Source organism: Ranitomeya imitator, chromosome 9 (assembly GCF_032444005.1).
Source record: "Ranitomeya imitator isolate aRanImi1 chromosome 9, aRanImi1.pri, whole genome shotgun sequence".
NCBI lineage: Eukaryota > Metazoa > Chordata > Amphibia > Anura > Dendrobatidae > Ranitomeya > Ranitomeya imitator.
Window position 1 is genome coordinate 65,510,770 of NC_091290.1, and position 16,960 is coordinate 65,527,729.

Genomic DNA, 16,960 nt, shown 5'->3' on the forward strand with positions numbered 1-16,960 from the left:
TTTTTGGCATATCCTGTCAGATGGCAACACCTCTCAATAGAAGCTCAGCCCCTAGAGTTGCGTCCTGAAAGCAGTTTGTGTAGGAACCAGCAGGATTGAGATTGCTGCTCTACACTAGAATACAAGCAAACTCAGGATTTTTCTTTTCGCTTAGGTGAGGAGCACAACCATGTAAATGAGATTCACATTATTGTCAATTTACTCATGTGTAGGTAAATAATTGTGACTAGTCTATGTCTTTCCAGGAAGAATTGCGTCCACAGTTTGAAGCAAAATATTCCAAATTAGAGAGGGTGAATCCCATCACTGGCAAGCCCGAACCCTTCCAGCCCTTCAGTGACAAGCTCAGCCGACTTATGGTGTCTGTATCAGGAATATTCTTTATGGTACTGTCCTTTTTTATACAAGCCAATCTGATTTTGAAGCTTAGCGTAAGGATAAAAGACAAACCTATCCACCATTTTTTTCTGCGATCTATTCCTGATTCTTCTAAAATTAAGCAGGTAGAAATACGTCGGTAATATATGTAATGTGAACATGGAAACAATTTGTCCTTGTTAGGACATAAAAGGAAAATAAGCTATTATACAGCTCAATGTCATTTTACAATGTCTGTACAGAGTGAGCAACTGTACAAGATGGAGGAGCTGTAGGTGCAGGGAGACAGATATCAGACATAGCCAAACTCACAGAAGAGAAGGCAGAGATGGTTTATTACCATTTCTGCCTTCTTGATCACTTTATGCATATGCTGGGAGAGCATAGGAGCTTCTGAATCATCGCAGACTCAGATCAGCTCTGCAGTTCAAGTAGGAAGAGGCTTTATTTGCCCTGTAACTGGGGCAAATATGGTAGCCTCAAGGCTTGTGCACACAACAGTATTTTCTCTCATCAGAGAAAATCGGTCCTAAATTATGCTAATCACAGTGTGATCCGATTTTCTCGGATGAGGAGAAAATGAAAAAATGTATTTACATCTTCTCCACTCTGTTAATGTGTGCACTTGGATGTTGTTGAAGTGCAGTCTGACATTTTCAGTGGGCTCATTGACTTGTAGTGCCCAGTGCAATCCAAATATTGGATGCAAATCACACATGCAATCATTGTTTTCCTCAGACAGATTCGGTCCAAAGAAAAAAAATCTGACGTGGCCCCATGGAACAAAATTGTTCCGAATTTGTTCTGAAGTTTTTTTTGGATTGCACTCAGAACAAAAATATGGTCACCTTGCAGACACAGGCAAGATGGCCCATGTGCAAGAACAATGGGCCCTTTACAGTTAAATAGGTCATCATAATGTTGTGGCCCATCCAAAGTGTGCAAAATGAATAAAATAAATAAACACAGAAAGGTAGAAAAAAAATACTAAAAGTAAAACCAGAAAGCCACTGCCAGTCTAAATAGCCATTTCTAACATTACCTCTGTAAAGAAAAAAACACATTTGTTCTAAATAAAACAAGGTGTGCCTAAAATGGAAGCAATTTACAATGTATTTTATTGATCCATTGTGGTCATAAAAAATAAAATGTGGAGATAAAAAATGTGAAATATATTGAACATTTTCTTTACATTTTCCATTGATCAGCAAAAAAAAAGAAAATAGCAAAAAGTGGGGCTTCATATATTGTATAAAATTAGCAAAATTATTTCAAAATCTGATTGATAAAATTGTTTAAAGTTCTTGAAAAAAAAGCATGTATGAAAAAACTTGGAAATGTGAACTGATGAAATGTAACATTATGACTACCTGCAGCCATCACAGGAGGGAACTTTGGAGCTTTTCTACATACGGTTTATCACTTAAAGGGACACTGTCACCTGAATTTGGAGGGAACAATCTTCAGCCATAGAGGCGGGGTTTTCGGGTGTTTGATTCACCCTTCCCTTACCCGCTGGCTGCATGCTAGCTGCAATATTGGATTGAAGTTCATTCTCTGTCCTCCATAGTACACGCCTGCACAAGGCAATCTTGCCTTGCGCAGGCGTGTACTATGGAGGACAGAGAATGAACTTCAATCCAATATTGCAGCCAGCATGCAGCCAGCGGGTAAGGAAAGGGTGGATCAAACACCCGAAAACCCTGCCTCTATGGCTGAAGATTGTTCCCTCCAAATTCAGGTGACAGTGTCCCTTTAAACTGAAGGTAGGTGTAGGTAACCAGAATATTTCCAAATATCAAAAAGCACGACTTCACTACCAAGCTCCCTTAACTTTAGAAATCAATAGGAGCTTCAAAGGTGAATGCCTCAGAGATAAATAAGAAAGTTATGGAAAACACTAACAATATGCCAACATGGTCTGTGATGGCAGCCTGTAGTTGTCAGGAGTGGACATGTTGAGAGTTGTCAGGACATGTTGAGAGTTGTCATTTTTTAACTCCTCTAGAACCACAGACTAGAGAAACAATGAGATATCCTAATTAGAAAAGGAAACCTTTCAATATTCTCTTTAAATGACCTAAAGAAGTAACCCACTGTTAGGGGTCAAGTTCCCACCTCTGCACAGGGGGAATCTCGAATCATCTCCACTGCGGTCTCCCATTCTTCTCCAGCTGCAGTGGAGCCTGCTCAGCAGAGACGTCGGTCCCAGGGTCTGGCCCAGCCTGATAGGGTGCGGATGGTTACTGCTGCTTTTCCATGCTCATCCATTGTAGCCAGTACTCTTCAGCGGCGAGCAAACGTCTCTGGGACTAAGTCCTGCTTTTTCCCTTCTGAGCATGCCCAGGGTAAGTCCTCTCAATGGAGGTTGAGGATCACATGCTCAGGTACTACAGCAGCTCCCATTGGTCCTCTAGGGAGGTCCTGAAGTGGCTCAGGTACTGTAGCAGCTCCCATTAGTCCTCTAGGAAGGTCCTGTAGTCGCTGCACCTATAAAAGGTTTGCATGGCCACATGGCCATGCGCTTAGTATCAACTAAGTTATGTGTTCTGCGCCGGTGTGGTCATATGTATGTGGTTTCAGGGTTCGGCTGAAATAAGCCCCTAGAATGCCGGCACCTCCGGTGAGGAGTTTTGTGTGAGTTGATTCAGGGCCCGGCTGAAATAAGCCCCTAGAATACCGGCACCTCCGGTGAGGAGTTTTGCGTGTGCTATTCTGACTGCATGACCACAGTTCACTCTATTTGGTAGCTGTGTTCCTCTGTGAGGTTAACAGGGCACAGCTTTCTCTTGTCTTAAGTGACTCTGTGAAGTTACAGAGTTCACAAATACTGCCATATAGCACCGTCAGTTACTAGCAGCTGGTTTTACTCCTGCACGGTGGACCCCTGGTTGCGAACGCACCTATTACTCTATAAATATATTTGGTGCGCTCCGCCAAACCCTAACACCCACCATTCCTAAATTAGTTACCAAAGAATTTTCGTTAATTCCAGTTGTGTTCATGTTCTAACTGACATGTCTCCTTTCAGATCTCCCTAGTGCTAACGGCAGTCTTTGCAGTGGTCGTCTACCGACTGGTCGCCATGGAACAGTTTGCGTCATTAAACTGGCACTTCATCAAGAAGTATTGGCAGTTTGCCACATCTGGTACCGGTGTCTGCATAAACTTCATGATCATCATGTCCCTTAATGTGGTAAGGTTCATCAGTGAATGTCTCTACAATGGTAACACATCTGTAGCACCCCAGGAGTCCGGTTGCCACAGTGGCATTGCCTCCCTCACAGGGGGTGATGTCATGCCTGGAAGCAAGGAGGGGTCCCCTTACCAGGTAACACCAGCATCCAACACTTTTCCTTACTCTAGACCAGAAGGGGAGCTCTAACACCCGGTTTCAGGGGAGCTTCCTCATAAGTTCTGGCCTGGAGGCGGAGTTAGTTAGTCTGAGTCAGAGAGGAGGGAAGTTGAGGAGAACCTGGGGAGTGGAACTGTAACCAAGCTCACCCCAGATCTGAGCGCTAGAAACAGGACACCGAGTCTGTGGTTGCTCGGGTACTGAAGTCCCGGCAGCTAAATACTGAGGGTAGGAGACTGCAGGTCTCCTGGCCCATCTAACACCCAGCGGCACAGCAGCATACCAGAGCCCTGAGCCACCACGAAGGAGTGATACCTGTAATAGGCTCAAGCGCCTGCCAGTACAGCATCAAGGACCTAACAGGACAGCGCATTAGGAAGACCTCCGAACCCACCTGGCTAAGTGGATCCTAAATTGCTTCCCGGCTGCCCTGATCACCATTTCCATCTGTTACCTGTGCCCCGGACTGTACCTTCAGCCATCGAGTAAAGGTAAAGAAAACTACAGCCCTTGTGTCCTCGAGTCATTTCTCGCACCTTTAGTCCTGCACCCCAACATCCACGAGTCCTTGCAACAGTACTGGTAGCCCTGGGGCCCCGCTCCACCTGTGGGGTCCAGAACCATCCCAGTGATGTCACCATTGGGCCCAGCGGTCCCCTTAAGCAGCGTCAGCCATCCATTGCCAAACACCACAGGTGGCGTCACAAACTAATCCCCTATAAGCTTCATTCCCTTTCATCTCAATTTTATTGGACACCAAGGGCCATGGACCGTGTCACTGCTGCCGTGACAATCCCCGAAGAACTGTCCAACTCGACTCGAGTACCCCATGGTCCTAGCGGCTGCTCCACATCCTCGCCCCCCATTTGGGCCAAAACTTCCATGAAACTAAAAAAAATTCTAATTTCTATAGCATCAGATATCCAGTGCACATTATTATAGACTAGATGGTAGCCCGATTCTAACACATCGGGTATTCTAGAATATGTATGCACTTTATTTATGAAGATTTTAGAATAATACATTGAATACACAAGATTTGGCCGGCCTGGCGCGACCGAATAGTGAAGCGTGGTTCAAATCCTGTGCCAATTCGCAGCCGGACTACGCCTGTAGCTGATTGTTTGCGGCTGGCCACGTAGTATATAGCGCAGCCACGTAGCATATAACAGCCCACGTAGTAAATAGCACAGCCAAGTAGTACATAGCACAGCCACATAGTATATTGCACAGCCACGTAGTATATAACACAGCCACGTAGTATATAGCACAGTCCACGGAGTATATAGCACAGCCCACGGAGTATATAGCACAGCCACGTAGTATATAACACAGCCCACGTAGTATATAGCACAGACACGTAGTTTATAGCACAGCCCATGGAGTGTATAACAGCCCACATAGCATATAACATAGCCACGTAGTTTACAACAGCCCACGTAGCATATAACAGTTCACGTAGTATGTAACAGCCCACACATGCAGTATATAACACAGCCCACATAGTGTATAATGCAGCCCATGTAGTGTATGACACAGGCCACGTAGTATATAACAGCCCATGTAGTGTATAACACAGCCCACGTAGTATATAGCACAGCCATATAGTATATTGCACAGCCACGTAGTATATTGCACAGCCACGTAGTATATTGCACAGCCCACATAGTATATTGCACAGCCCACGTAGTATATTGCACAGCCCACGTAGTATATTGCACAGCCCACGTAGTATATAGCACAACCCACGTATTATATTGCACACCCCACGTAGTATATTGCACAGCCCACATAGTATATAGCAATGTGGGCATCATATCCCTGTTAAAAAAAAGAATTAAAATAAAAAATAGTGATATACTCACCTTCCGTTGGGCCCCGGATCCAGGCGAAGCATTTACCGATGCTCCTCCGGTCCCAAAAGTGCATTGCGGTCTTGCGAGATGATGATGTAGCGGTCTCGCGAGACCGCTATGTCATCATCTCGTGAGACCGCAATGCATGGAGCGGTCACCGGGGCGTCGCAAGGATCACCGGGGCGTTCTGGATCCGAGGGGCCGACGGAGGGTGAGTATATAACTATTTTTTATTTTTTTATTATTTTTAACATTAGATCTTTTTACTATTGAAAAAAGGCAGCATCAATAGTAAAAAGTTGGTCACACAGGGTCAATAGCAGCGTTAACAGAGTACGTTACACCGCGGCATAACGAGGTCTGTTAACGCTGCCATTAACCCTGTGTGAGCGCTAACTGGAGGGGATTATGGAGCGGTCACTGACTGCGGGGAGTAAGGAGCGGCCATTTTGCCGCCGGACTGTGCCTGTCGCTGATTGGCCGTGGTCAGTGACTTGGGATTTCCGTTACAGACAGACAGACAGAAAGACGGAAGTGACCCTTAGACAATTATATAGTAGATAAGGTACTATGTGCCCTGCGTTCTTCATATCAGAGATGACGGGGTCTGTTCCGCAGGGCATAGCAAATGTGGTGCCAATATTCAAAAAGGGCTCTAAAAGTGAACCTGGAAATTATAGGCCAGTAAGTCTAACCTCTATTGTTGGTAAAATATTTGAAGGGTTTCTGAAGGATGTTATTCTGGATTATCTCAATGAGAATAACTGTTTAACTCCATGTCAGCATGGGTTTATGAGAAATCGCTCCTGTCAAACTAATCTAATCAGTTTTTATGAAGAGGTAAGCTATAGGCTGGACCACGGTGAGTCATTGGACGTGGTATATCTCGATTTTTCCAAAGCGTTTGATACCGTGCCGCACAAGAGGTTGGTACACAAAATGAGAATGCTTGGTCTGGGGGAAAATGTGTGTAAATGGGTTAGTAACTGGCTTAGTGATAGAAAGCAGAGGGTGGTTATAAATGGTATAGTCTCTAACTGGGTCGCTGTGACCAGTGGGGTACCGCAGGGGTCAGTATTGGGACCTGTTCTCTTCAACATATTCATTAATGATCTGGTAGAAGGTTTACACAGTAAAATATCGATATTTGCAGATGATACAAAACTATGTAAAGCAGTTAATACAAGAGAAGATAGTATTCTGCTACAGATGGATCTGGATAAGTTGGAAACTTGGGCTGAAAGGTGGCAGATGAGGTTTAACAATGATAAATGTAAGGTTATACACATGGGAAGAAGGAATCAATATCACCATTACACACTGAACGGGAAACCACTGGGTAAATCTGACAGGGAGAAGGACTTGGGGATCCTAGTTAATGAGAAACTTACCTGGAGCAGCCAGTGCCAGGCAGCAGCTGCCAAGGCAAACAGGATCATGGGGTGCATTAAAAGAGGTCTGGATACACATGATGAGAGCATTATACTGCCTCTGTACAAATCCCTAGTTAGACCGCACATGGAGTACTGTGTCCAGTTTTGGGCACCGGTGCTCAGGAAGGATATAATGGAACTAGAGAGAGTACAAAGGAGGGCAACAAAATTAATAAAGGGGATGGGAGAACTACAATACCCAGATAGATTAGCAAAATTAGGATTATTTAGTCTAGAAAAAAGACGACTGAGGGGCGATCTAATAACCATGTATAAGTATATAAGGGGACAATACAAATATCTCGCTGAGGATCTGTTTATACCAAGGAAGGTGACGGGCACAAGGGGGCATTCTTTGCGTCTGGAGGAGAGAAGGTTTTTCCACTAACATAGAAGAGGATTCTTTACTGTTAGGGCAGTGAGAATCTGGAATTGCTTGCCTGAGGAGGTGGTGATGGCGAACTCAGTCGAGGGGTTCAAGAGAGGCCTGGATGTCTTCCTGGAGCAGAACAATATTGTATCATACAATTATTAGGTTCTGTAGAAGGACGTAGATCTGGGGATTTATTATGATGGAATATAGGCTGAACTGGATGGACAAATGTCTTTTTTCGGCCTTATTAACTATGTTACTATGTTATTACGGAGCGGCTGAGATTGAAACAATCAGTTGAGTATATATGCCCATTAAGGCAAATTGTTTCTGCTTTCAGCATCAGCTGTTCAATCTTTATATGCACTAAATACTAGAACTAAATTTGATGACCTAATGCCACATTTCTCATCCTTTCCACTGATTGTATTGTTGCTGCTCATTTCATTACTACACATTGCACGATTTAATGAAGTAGTGATACCATTGCTGGGTGAAAAAAAATTGGAAATTCGCTGCCATGGCCATAATGAGCTGCCATTAGTGATTCCATGTGCATAGCGCTTAGTTTGAACTTTTGTGTCCAAATTCTTACTAGACACCTTCATGTGTCATGTACATTTTTGCTAATGGAGAGACAAACTGCTATGCTATCAGTATGGGCAGCCTAAAGGGGATCTGTCTGCAGATTTCCCAATCTGTATTATAAAACAGATCTCATAAATACTTGATGATACTGCTACACTTGCTCATCAATACTGCTGCACTTTGCATGAGCAGTGTCTGAGATGCTAGAAGGGCAACAAATAAATGAAGGCTGTACGGAATCCAATACTGTCTGCATCCATTACTAAGAGCTACTATTAGAGTTTTATACTTTTTACCCCATTTTGGATTAGGGCTAGGGTTTGACTGAGGGCTAGGTCAAAGGTTTGCTTTATGGTTAGGCTTAGGGATAGATATAGTGTTAGGAAAAGAGAAAATGTGCTGCAAGTGTGTTATCCTCAATAAGACACAACGAGCAAAGGATTGTAAATGCTCACCTGCTTGGGATGTAACCTGGTACAACTCCTCACTTCTAACAATGAAGGGCTGCTGCTCTAACTGCTGTCCCACACACTGATGGGAAGAAACATATTCAAACAAAAAAGGAAAAGAGCGGTAATTCCACAAAGTGATGTTAAGGGTGAATGTTCTCTGGGTCTTTAATATGCAAATTGCCTCTTTAGAGAGAAAGAGGACTTGAACTCTATAGCACCACCTGTTGAAAGCAGAGATCCGACAAGTCACAATCAACTCTTTAACGAGTCTTGCTAAAAGCCAAATCAGTATAATTCATACAACGCATTTTGAAGTTTGGTTGAATCCTTCATGAGGTATGATGGAGTCGACCTGACTTTGAAACGCGTTATATAAATGAATAAAGATCCAGAGAACATACACCTTTGTACTCACTCTATGGCAGTGCCTGTGATTTACTGTTCTTTTTCCTGCTTGGTTAGAAAGAGTGTTAGGCCAGAGTCACACTAGAGAGGAATACGGATGAGTGCTATGCGAGAAAAAATCACATAGCACTCGGCCCAATGTTAATCTATGGGGCAGCTCCCATCATCAGTTTTTTTCTCGGCCGTATTATACATGCAAGTAAAATCACAGCATGCTGCGATTTGCACCGTACATCGGCCAAGACTCGCCAATGAAAGTCTATGGGTGCGAGAAAAACTCGCATACCACACGGAACATCAGTGTGACTTGCGAGAAATAAGCACCAGTGTACTTTTGAAAAGCCGGCAATTCAGTGCAGTGTACAGTAAAATCACACTGGCAGGTTAAAATAGAAGAGATAAAATAAATGTATACACATAGTATAGGTGTGTATATATATATATATATATATATATGTTAGGTGTCGAGTTCCTGCCGCTGCAGAGGCGGAATCTCGAACCATGTCCACTGCGGTCTCCCAATCTTCTCCAGCCATAGTGGAACCTGCTCAGCGGAAATGTCAGTCCCAGCGCCTGGCTTCGACAGATGCTGCACGTTTGGTTACTGCTGTTCTTCCAGGTTCAGCCATTATAACCAGTACTGTTCAGCGGAAAGCAGGTGCTCCTGGGACTAAGTCCTGCTTTTCTCCTTCTAAGCATGCCCAAGGGAAGACCTCTCATTGGAGGTCGGGGGTCACACGCTCAGGTCCTGTAGCAGCACCTATTGGTCGATTACGAAGGTCCCGGAGAGCTACAACTATAAAAGGTTTGCATGGCTGCACGGCCATGCACAAGTATCATTTGTGTTTGGCTGTTGCCAGTGAATACTCTACCACTCAGTTCATATGTGGTGTGAGTCTGTTTAGCTTTGGGGCTGTAGACTCAGGCAGGCAGCTAGCGTCAGTGGGGGCAATTAGCCTTGGCTTAGCAACTGGTTCCATCTTGTGTGCGGTTAGCACAGAAAAGTTCCAGAGCAAGCACAACCCTAGTTAGGGTATTATTCCATGTGTACAGCACAACTCTGTGAGGCAACAGAGCTTGCATTAATTTCATATGGGGTTAAGTTTAACCCACATGTGAGCTCAGTGTCCATACGCCATTACTTTGCAGCAGGTATCTCTGCACGGTGGACCTCGGGCTGCGAAAGCACCTCATATCAACCACTCTATTACTTGGTGCATTCCGCTAGCCCTAACAGTATACTATCGCCAGGGTCTGGCTAGTAATGGCTGACGAACAGCAACTGCTATGGTACATCCAGCAGCTGGAGGGCAGGTTGGCAGCTCTCGAGCGCACAACCTCAGCTGTGGATGTTACTGCTGTAGCTATTCAAGCTGCTAGCGTGGCTGCAGCAAGTTTGTCCACTGCCACCCCTGTTCCAACCTTATCTCGCCTCCTGCTGCAAGATAAATACTCTGGTGATAGTAAGTCTTGTAGGGGTTTCATGAGCCAGTGCTCAATACACCTCGTGCTCCTGGCCGCACGTTTTCCCACAGAGCGGGCAAAGGTGGGATTCATTATATCTCTCCTGTCGGATAGGGGGTTGGAGTGGGCTATGCCTCTGTGAGAGCGTGGCAATCATGTGGTGCAGACTGCTCCGTTGTTCTTTTAGGACCTTGAGTCACCCATGATACGGAGCTCCAACTGTTGGCATTGACTCAGGGCTCGTCCATTGTCAATTATTTTACCATCCACTTCCAGACTTTAGCATCTGAGCTGGAGTGGTCAGATAAAGCCCTCATCTCTGTATTTTGGAGGGGGCTGGCTGACCATGTGAAGGACGCTTTGGTCAATAGGGAGATTCCCGCCACACTGGAGGAGCTAATAGCTGCATCTACTCGCATAGATCTTAGTTTTAACGAATGAAGGTTGGAGCAAGCCCAGTATAGGCAGAGGTTTCAGCTGGCTCCCACCTTCGCCAAACCTTTGGAATCTCCGGTCCAGGCGCCCGAGTCACATGAGGCCATGGAGGTGTTACAAGCGGGATCTAAGTCCCGGACCGCTCGTGCACTCAAGGTCTGTCATGTTTGCCGGCAGTCAGGACATCTTGCCTCCAGATATTCCAAGCTGTCGGGAAAATGTCAGCGTCTAGTGGTTGTAGGAGGAGGTACCCTAGACACGGCGATGTTTTCTTCCAAACTGTCCTTAAAGGGGACCATTACCATAGGCTCATCCACTGATTCGGTAGAGCTTTGCGTGGATTCCGGAGGGGAGGGCAATTTTATGTCATCTGCCTTAGCCCAGCGACACGCAATACCCCTGGTGATGCTCGCCAAACCAGTGACCGTACGTGTGGTGAATGGGTCGACACTGCCCTCACAGATAACACACCAGACCATCCCATCTACTCTATCTATGTTGCCATTTCATCAGGAGATTATTTCTTTACTCGTCATTCCTGAGGGAATTGATGAGGTCCTGTTAGGGATACCTTGGCTATGGTACCACTCCCCTCATATAGAGTGGTCCACAGGCAGAATTTTGGGATGGAGTGAATCTTGTGAGGTAGATGTCAGAGGGAGTGCATTCAGGATGCTACTACTGAGGTTCCCGCAGATCTTTCTTCTCTCCCCAAGCAATGTTGGCCCTATGCGGAAGTGTTCTCCAAGAGAGCTGCGGAGACCCTTCCGCCCCACCACCCCTATGACTGTCCTATTGACCTCTTGCCTGGTGCTGAGCCTCCCTGGGATGGAGTCTACCAGTTATCTCTCCTGGAGACGGAGGCAATGTCTCAGTACGTCCAGGAGAATCTGGTAAGAGGATTCATTAGGAAGTCAGTGTCACCTGCAGGGGCTGGGTTCTTCTTCGTGCAGAAGAAGAATGGAGAATTATGTCCATGCATAGATTACAGGGGTCTTAACGCCATCACTGTTAAGAATAAGTACCCACTGCCCCTTGTATCTGAGCTCTTAGGTAGGCTCTGGGGAGCAAGGGTATTTACTGCACTAGATCTGCGGGGTGCATACAACCTGATTCGCATCCGTGAGGGGGACAAATAGAAGATGGCTTTTGAGACCAGGGATGGGCACTATGAATACCTAGTGATGCCCTTCGGGCTCTGTAATGCCCCAGCTGTTTTCCAAGACTTTGTGAACGATATCTTCCGGGATATGCTCTCCACCTCAGTTGTAGTCTATCTGGATGATATTCTCATCTACTCTCCAGATATAGACTCCCATCAGAGAGATGTTTGCAAAGTCTTCGACCTCCTACTGGCAAACTCCCTCTATGTCAAGTTGGAGAATTGTGTGTTTGATTCGGAGTCTTTGCCATCTTGGCCCAAGGATTGGCTATGGATCCCGTCAAGCTACAGGCTGTTATGGACTGGCAGGAACCCCATTCTCTCAAAGCGGTGCAGCACTTTATGGGGTTCATTAACTATTATCGCCAGTTCATTGCTCACTTCTCAACTTTGGTAGCTCCTCTGGTTGCCCTCACCAAGAAGGGAGCAAATCCCAAATTGTGGTTGGAGGAGGTCTCCAAGGCCTTCCTCTCTATTAAGTCTCACTTTGCTAGCATTCCCATTCTACATTGCCCCGATGTAGATAAACCTTTCCTAATGGAGGTGCATGCCTCATCTGTCGGTGCTGGAGCTGTCCTATTCCAAAAGGATGCTCAAGGTTGGAAGCATCGTTGCTTCTTTTTCTCTAAGACCTTCACACCGGCGGAGAGGAATTATTCCATCGGGGACAGGGAGTTGCTAGCTATGAAGTTGGGCTTCTCGGAGTGGAGACACCTTCTGGTGGGGGCTCGTTTTCCGTTCCAAGTCTATACCAACCACAAAAATTTGGTTTACTTGCAGACTGCCCAGCGGCTAAATTCTCACCAGACTAGATGGTCCGTGTTCTTCTCCCGTTTCCACATCACTCTCCATTTTCTTTCCGGGGAGAAGAACATCCGTGCCGATGCTCTCTCCCGCTCTGTAGTGTCATCAGTGGAGGAAGAGCCTTGGTTAAGTGTCCCTTCGGAAAGTCTGAGGACCGTGGCCCCAGTTTCGCTAGAGTCTGTGCCCCCGAGCAAGACTTTTGTGCCATCTATTTTGAGACCGGAGGTCCTCTCTTGGGCTTGCTCGTCCAGGGTGGGTGGCCATTTTGGGACTAAGAGGACATCTGATCTTCTGGCGAGGACATACTGGTGGCAATATATGGCCCGTGACATCAGAGACTATATTCGAGGGTGTGTCTCCTGCGCCAAGAATCGGTCTCCTTGACAATGGCCTGCTGGGCTACTTTACCCCATGCCAGTGGCTGACAGGCGCTGGGAGATGGTTGGGATGGACTTCGTGGTGGGCTTACCCAAGCCTCGTAGCTGCACCGTTATCTGGGTAGTCACCAACCATTTTTCTAACATGGTGCACTTGGTGCCGCTTCCACGGTTACCTTCTGCACGGGCCTTAGCGACTTTGTTCATTAAGCATATTTTCCATCTACATGGCATGCCTAACAAAATTGTCAGTGACCGGGGTCCCCAGTTTTCATCTCGGTTTTGGAAAAAGCTCTGTCGTTTTCTCAACATTGAGCTGAATCTCTCTTCTGTGTACCATTCCAAGACGAATGGGTTGATAGAGAGGGCCAACCAGACTCTGGTCACATACCCGTGACATTTTGTCTCCGCCAGGCAGGATGACTGGGCATCTTTGTTACCTTGGGCAGAATTTGCTTTGAACAACGCAGTAGCCGACTCCACTGGGCAGACTCCATTTCTCCTTAATTAAGGCAAGCATCCATGTGTCCCTGTGCCCATGCTCGTGTCATCCACAAATTCTAGGGTGGCAGACTGGGCGGTGGAGTCACGTGACATTTGGGACCACACACAAGATGCCATCCAAGCTTGCAAGGAGAGAAGGAGGGTTTCTGCCGATGCATGCCGGTGTCCTGCACCGACCTTTGCTCCTGTCAACTTAATGTGGCTCTCCGCCCGTAACATCAGGCTGCAAGTTGAGTCCACTTAGTTTACGCCTCGCTGCATAGGCCCTTTCAAGGTTCTGGAACAGATTAACCCTGTGGTCTCCCGTTTGGCTATTCCTCCGCGCCGAGGTATCACAGACACTTTTCATGTATCCCTCTTAAAGCCCGTCTATATGTCCCGGTTTTCCGAGTCATCTGCCGGGACATCGGGTTTGTCCACGGATGAGTACAAGGTGAACTCTATCTTGGGGAGCAAGGTGGTACGTGGCAAAATATACTATCTGGTGGACTGGAAGGGCCATGGCCCAGAGGACAGAAACTGGGAACCTATGGAACACATTCGGGTTCCGCTGCTCATTGCAGCCTTTGAACGTAGCGAGGACCAAGGAAGGGGGCTCTAGGAGGGTGGGTAATGTTAGGTGTCAAGTTCCTGCCACTGCACAGGGGGAATCTCGAACCATGTCCGCTGTGGTCTCCCTTTCTTCTCCAGCCACAGTGGAACCTGCTCATCGGAAACCTCGGTCCCAGCGTTTGGCTCGGACAGATACTGCACGTTTGGTTACTGCTGCCTTTCCAGGTTCAGCCATTATAACCAGTACTGTTCGGCAGCAAGCAGGCGCTCCTGGGACTAAGTCCTGCTTTTCACAGTCAGTGATACACACACACGTATATATATATATATATATATATATTATTTATTGTTATAGCACCATTTATTCCATGGCGCTTTACATGTAAGCAGGGGTATACATAATAATAACAAGTACAATAATCTTAAACAATACAAGACATAACTGGTACAGGAGGAGAGAGGACCCTGCCCGCGAAGGCTCACAATCTACAAGGGATGGGTGAGAATACAGTAGGCGAGGGTAGAGCAGGTCGTGCAGCGGTTTGGTCGATCGGTGATTTCTGCAGGGTATAGGCTTGTCAGAAGAGGTGGATCTTCAGGCTCTTTTTGAAGGTTTCGATGGTAGGTGAGAGTCTGATATGTTGTGGTAGAGAGTTCCAGAGTAGGGGTGATGCGCGAGAGAAATCTTGTGTGTGATTGTGGGAAGAGGAGATAAGAGGGGAATAGAGAAGGAGATCTTGTGAGGATCGGAGGTCGCGTGCAGGAAAGTACCGGGAGATGAGGTCACAGATGTATGGAGGAGACAGGTTATGGCTTTGTATGTCATGGTTAGGGTTTTGTACTGGAGTCTCTGGGCAATGGGGAGCCAGTGAAGGGATTGACAGAGGAGAGAAGCTGGGGAATAGCGGGGGGACAGGTGGATTAGTCGGGCAGCAGAGTTTAGAATAGATTGGGGGGTGCAAGAGTGTTCGAGGGGAGGCCACAGAGCAGGAGGTTGCAGTAGTTAAGGCGAGAGATGATGAGGGCATGGACTAGGGTTTTTGCAGGTTCTTGGTTGAGGAATGAACGGATTCGTGAAATATTTTTGAGTTGAAGTCGGCAGGAGCTGGAAAGGGCTTGGATATGTGGTTTGAAGGAGAGATCAGCATCAATGATTACCCCGAGGCAGCGAGCTTGTGGGACTGGGTTGAGTGGGCAGCCATTTACTGTAATGGATAGGTTCATTGGGGGGTCACATGAGATGGGGGAAAGATGATGAATTCTGTTTTGTCCATGTTAAGTTTCAGAAATCTAGCGGAGAAGAAGGATGAAATAGTGGACAGACATTGAGGGATTCTGGTTAGTAGGGAGGTGATATCTGGTCCAGAGATGTAGATCTGTGTGTCATCAGCATAGAGATGATACTGAAAGCCATGAGATTCTATGAGCTGTCCCAGGCCAAAGGTGTAAATGGAGAAGAGCAGGGGCCCTAGGACTGAACCTTGTGGGACTCCAACAGATAGGGGGCGAGGTGCGGAGGTGGTGTGTGAGTGGGAGACGCTGAATGTCTGGTCTGTTAGGTACGATGAGATCCAGGATAGGGCCAAGTCTGTGATGCCAAGGGATGAGAGGGACTGTAGTAATAGGGAATGGTCCACTGTGTCAAAGGCAGCCGACAGGTCCAGGAGGAGGAGAACAGAGTAGTGTTGCTTGCTCTTGGCGGTTAAGAGGTCATTGGTGACCTTAGTAAGGGCAGTTTCAGTGGAGTGGTGTGACAGGAAGCCAGATTGTAAGCGGTCAAAGAGGGAGCAAGAAGAGAGATGGGAGGACAGTTCAAGGTAGACGTGTTGTTCCATTAGCTTGGAGGCATAGGGGAGAAGTGATATAGGGCGATAGCTAGATACAGAGGATGGGTCAAGAGAGGGCTTTTTGAGGATAGGTGTGATGGAGGCATGTTTAAAGCTTGAGGGGAAAACACCAGTTGTTATTGATAGGTTGAAGAGATGGGTTAGGGTTGGGATGAAGACTGTGGTGAGGTTTGGGATGAAGTGGGATGGGATCGGGTCAAGTGCACAGGTGGTGAGATGTGATCTTGAGAGTAGAGTGGAGAGTCGATCTTCTTTAATGGTGGAAAAGTTGGTTTTGGAGGTGGAGGGCTGGGAAGTCGGGAGGAAGGGCTCTGGGGGTTGTTGACATATATTTATATTTTATAAATAGTTAGGTAGCAGAATAGCCGATAATTCAATTGTCGGCTTTGGCAATATCATTACAGAATCCGAGAGGATATGAGACATGGTTTACATACAGTAAATCATTGCATATCCGTTAGTCTTTTATGTCCCTCACTAATATTGTTACAAGTGTGTGTGTGTGTGTGTAAAATTTTGGAGCTGTAGGTGTTAAATTAAAGGATTTATTCGCGGAAAAAACTGGCATGGGCTCCAGCACAATTTTGTCCACCAGAGAGAGAAAGACAGCGACTGAGGGCAGATATTAATAGCCTAGAGAGGGACCATGGTTATTGCCCCCCGTGTCTAAAAACATCTGCCCCCAGCCATCCCAGAAAAGGCGCATCTGTAAGATGGAGCAATTCTGGCATTTAGCCTCTCTCTACCTATTGCCCTGTAGAGGTGTCATATGGGGTAAAAAGGTGTTAATGTCACCTTGCTATTGTAAGGTAAGGTGACATTAAGCCCGGTTAATAATGGAGAGGTGTAATTAAGACACTTATCCATTATTAATCCACTAGTATGCAAGGGTTAAACAATACACACACACACACACATGCAGAATAAAGTCTTTTCATGAAATAATTAAACACACAGGTTTTTCATTTTTATTGC

At 46.3% G+C, this 16,960-nt stretch overlaps 1 protein-coding gene across 2 annotated transcripts in view; it reads left to right on the forward strand.

The window, feature by feature from the left end:
• The window catches only part of ANO3 (anoctamin 3), a 745,314-nt gene that overhangs the window by 666,003 nt on the left and 62,351 nt on the right, over positions 1-16,960 (forward strand). For both annotated transcript variants that reach the window (XM_069740331.1, XM_069740330.1), the window contains 2 exons: positions 246-386; positions 3,410-3,574. In XM_069740331.1, coding sequence (XP_069596432.1) covers positions 246-386; positions 3,410-3,574 — 306 coding nt within the window. The remainder of the gene's footprint in view (positions 1-245; positions 387-3,409; positions 3,575-16,960) is intronic.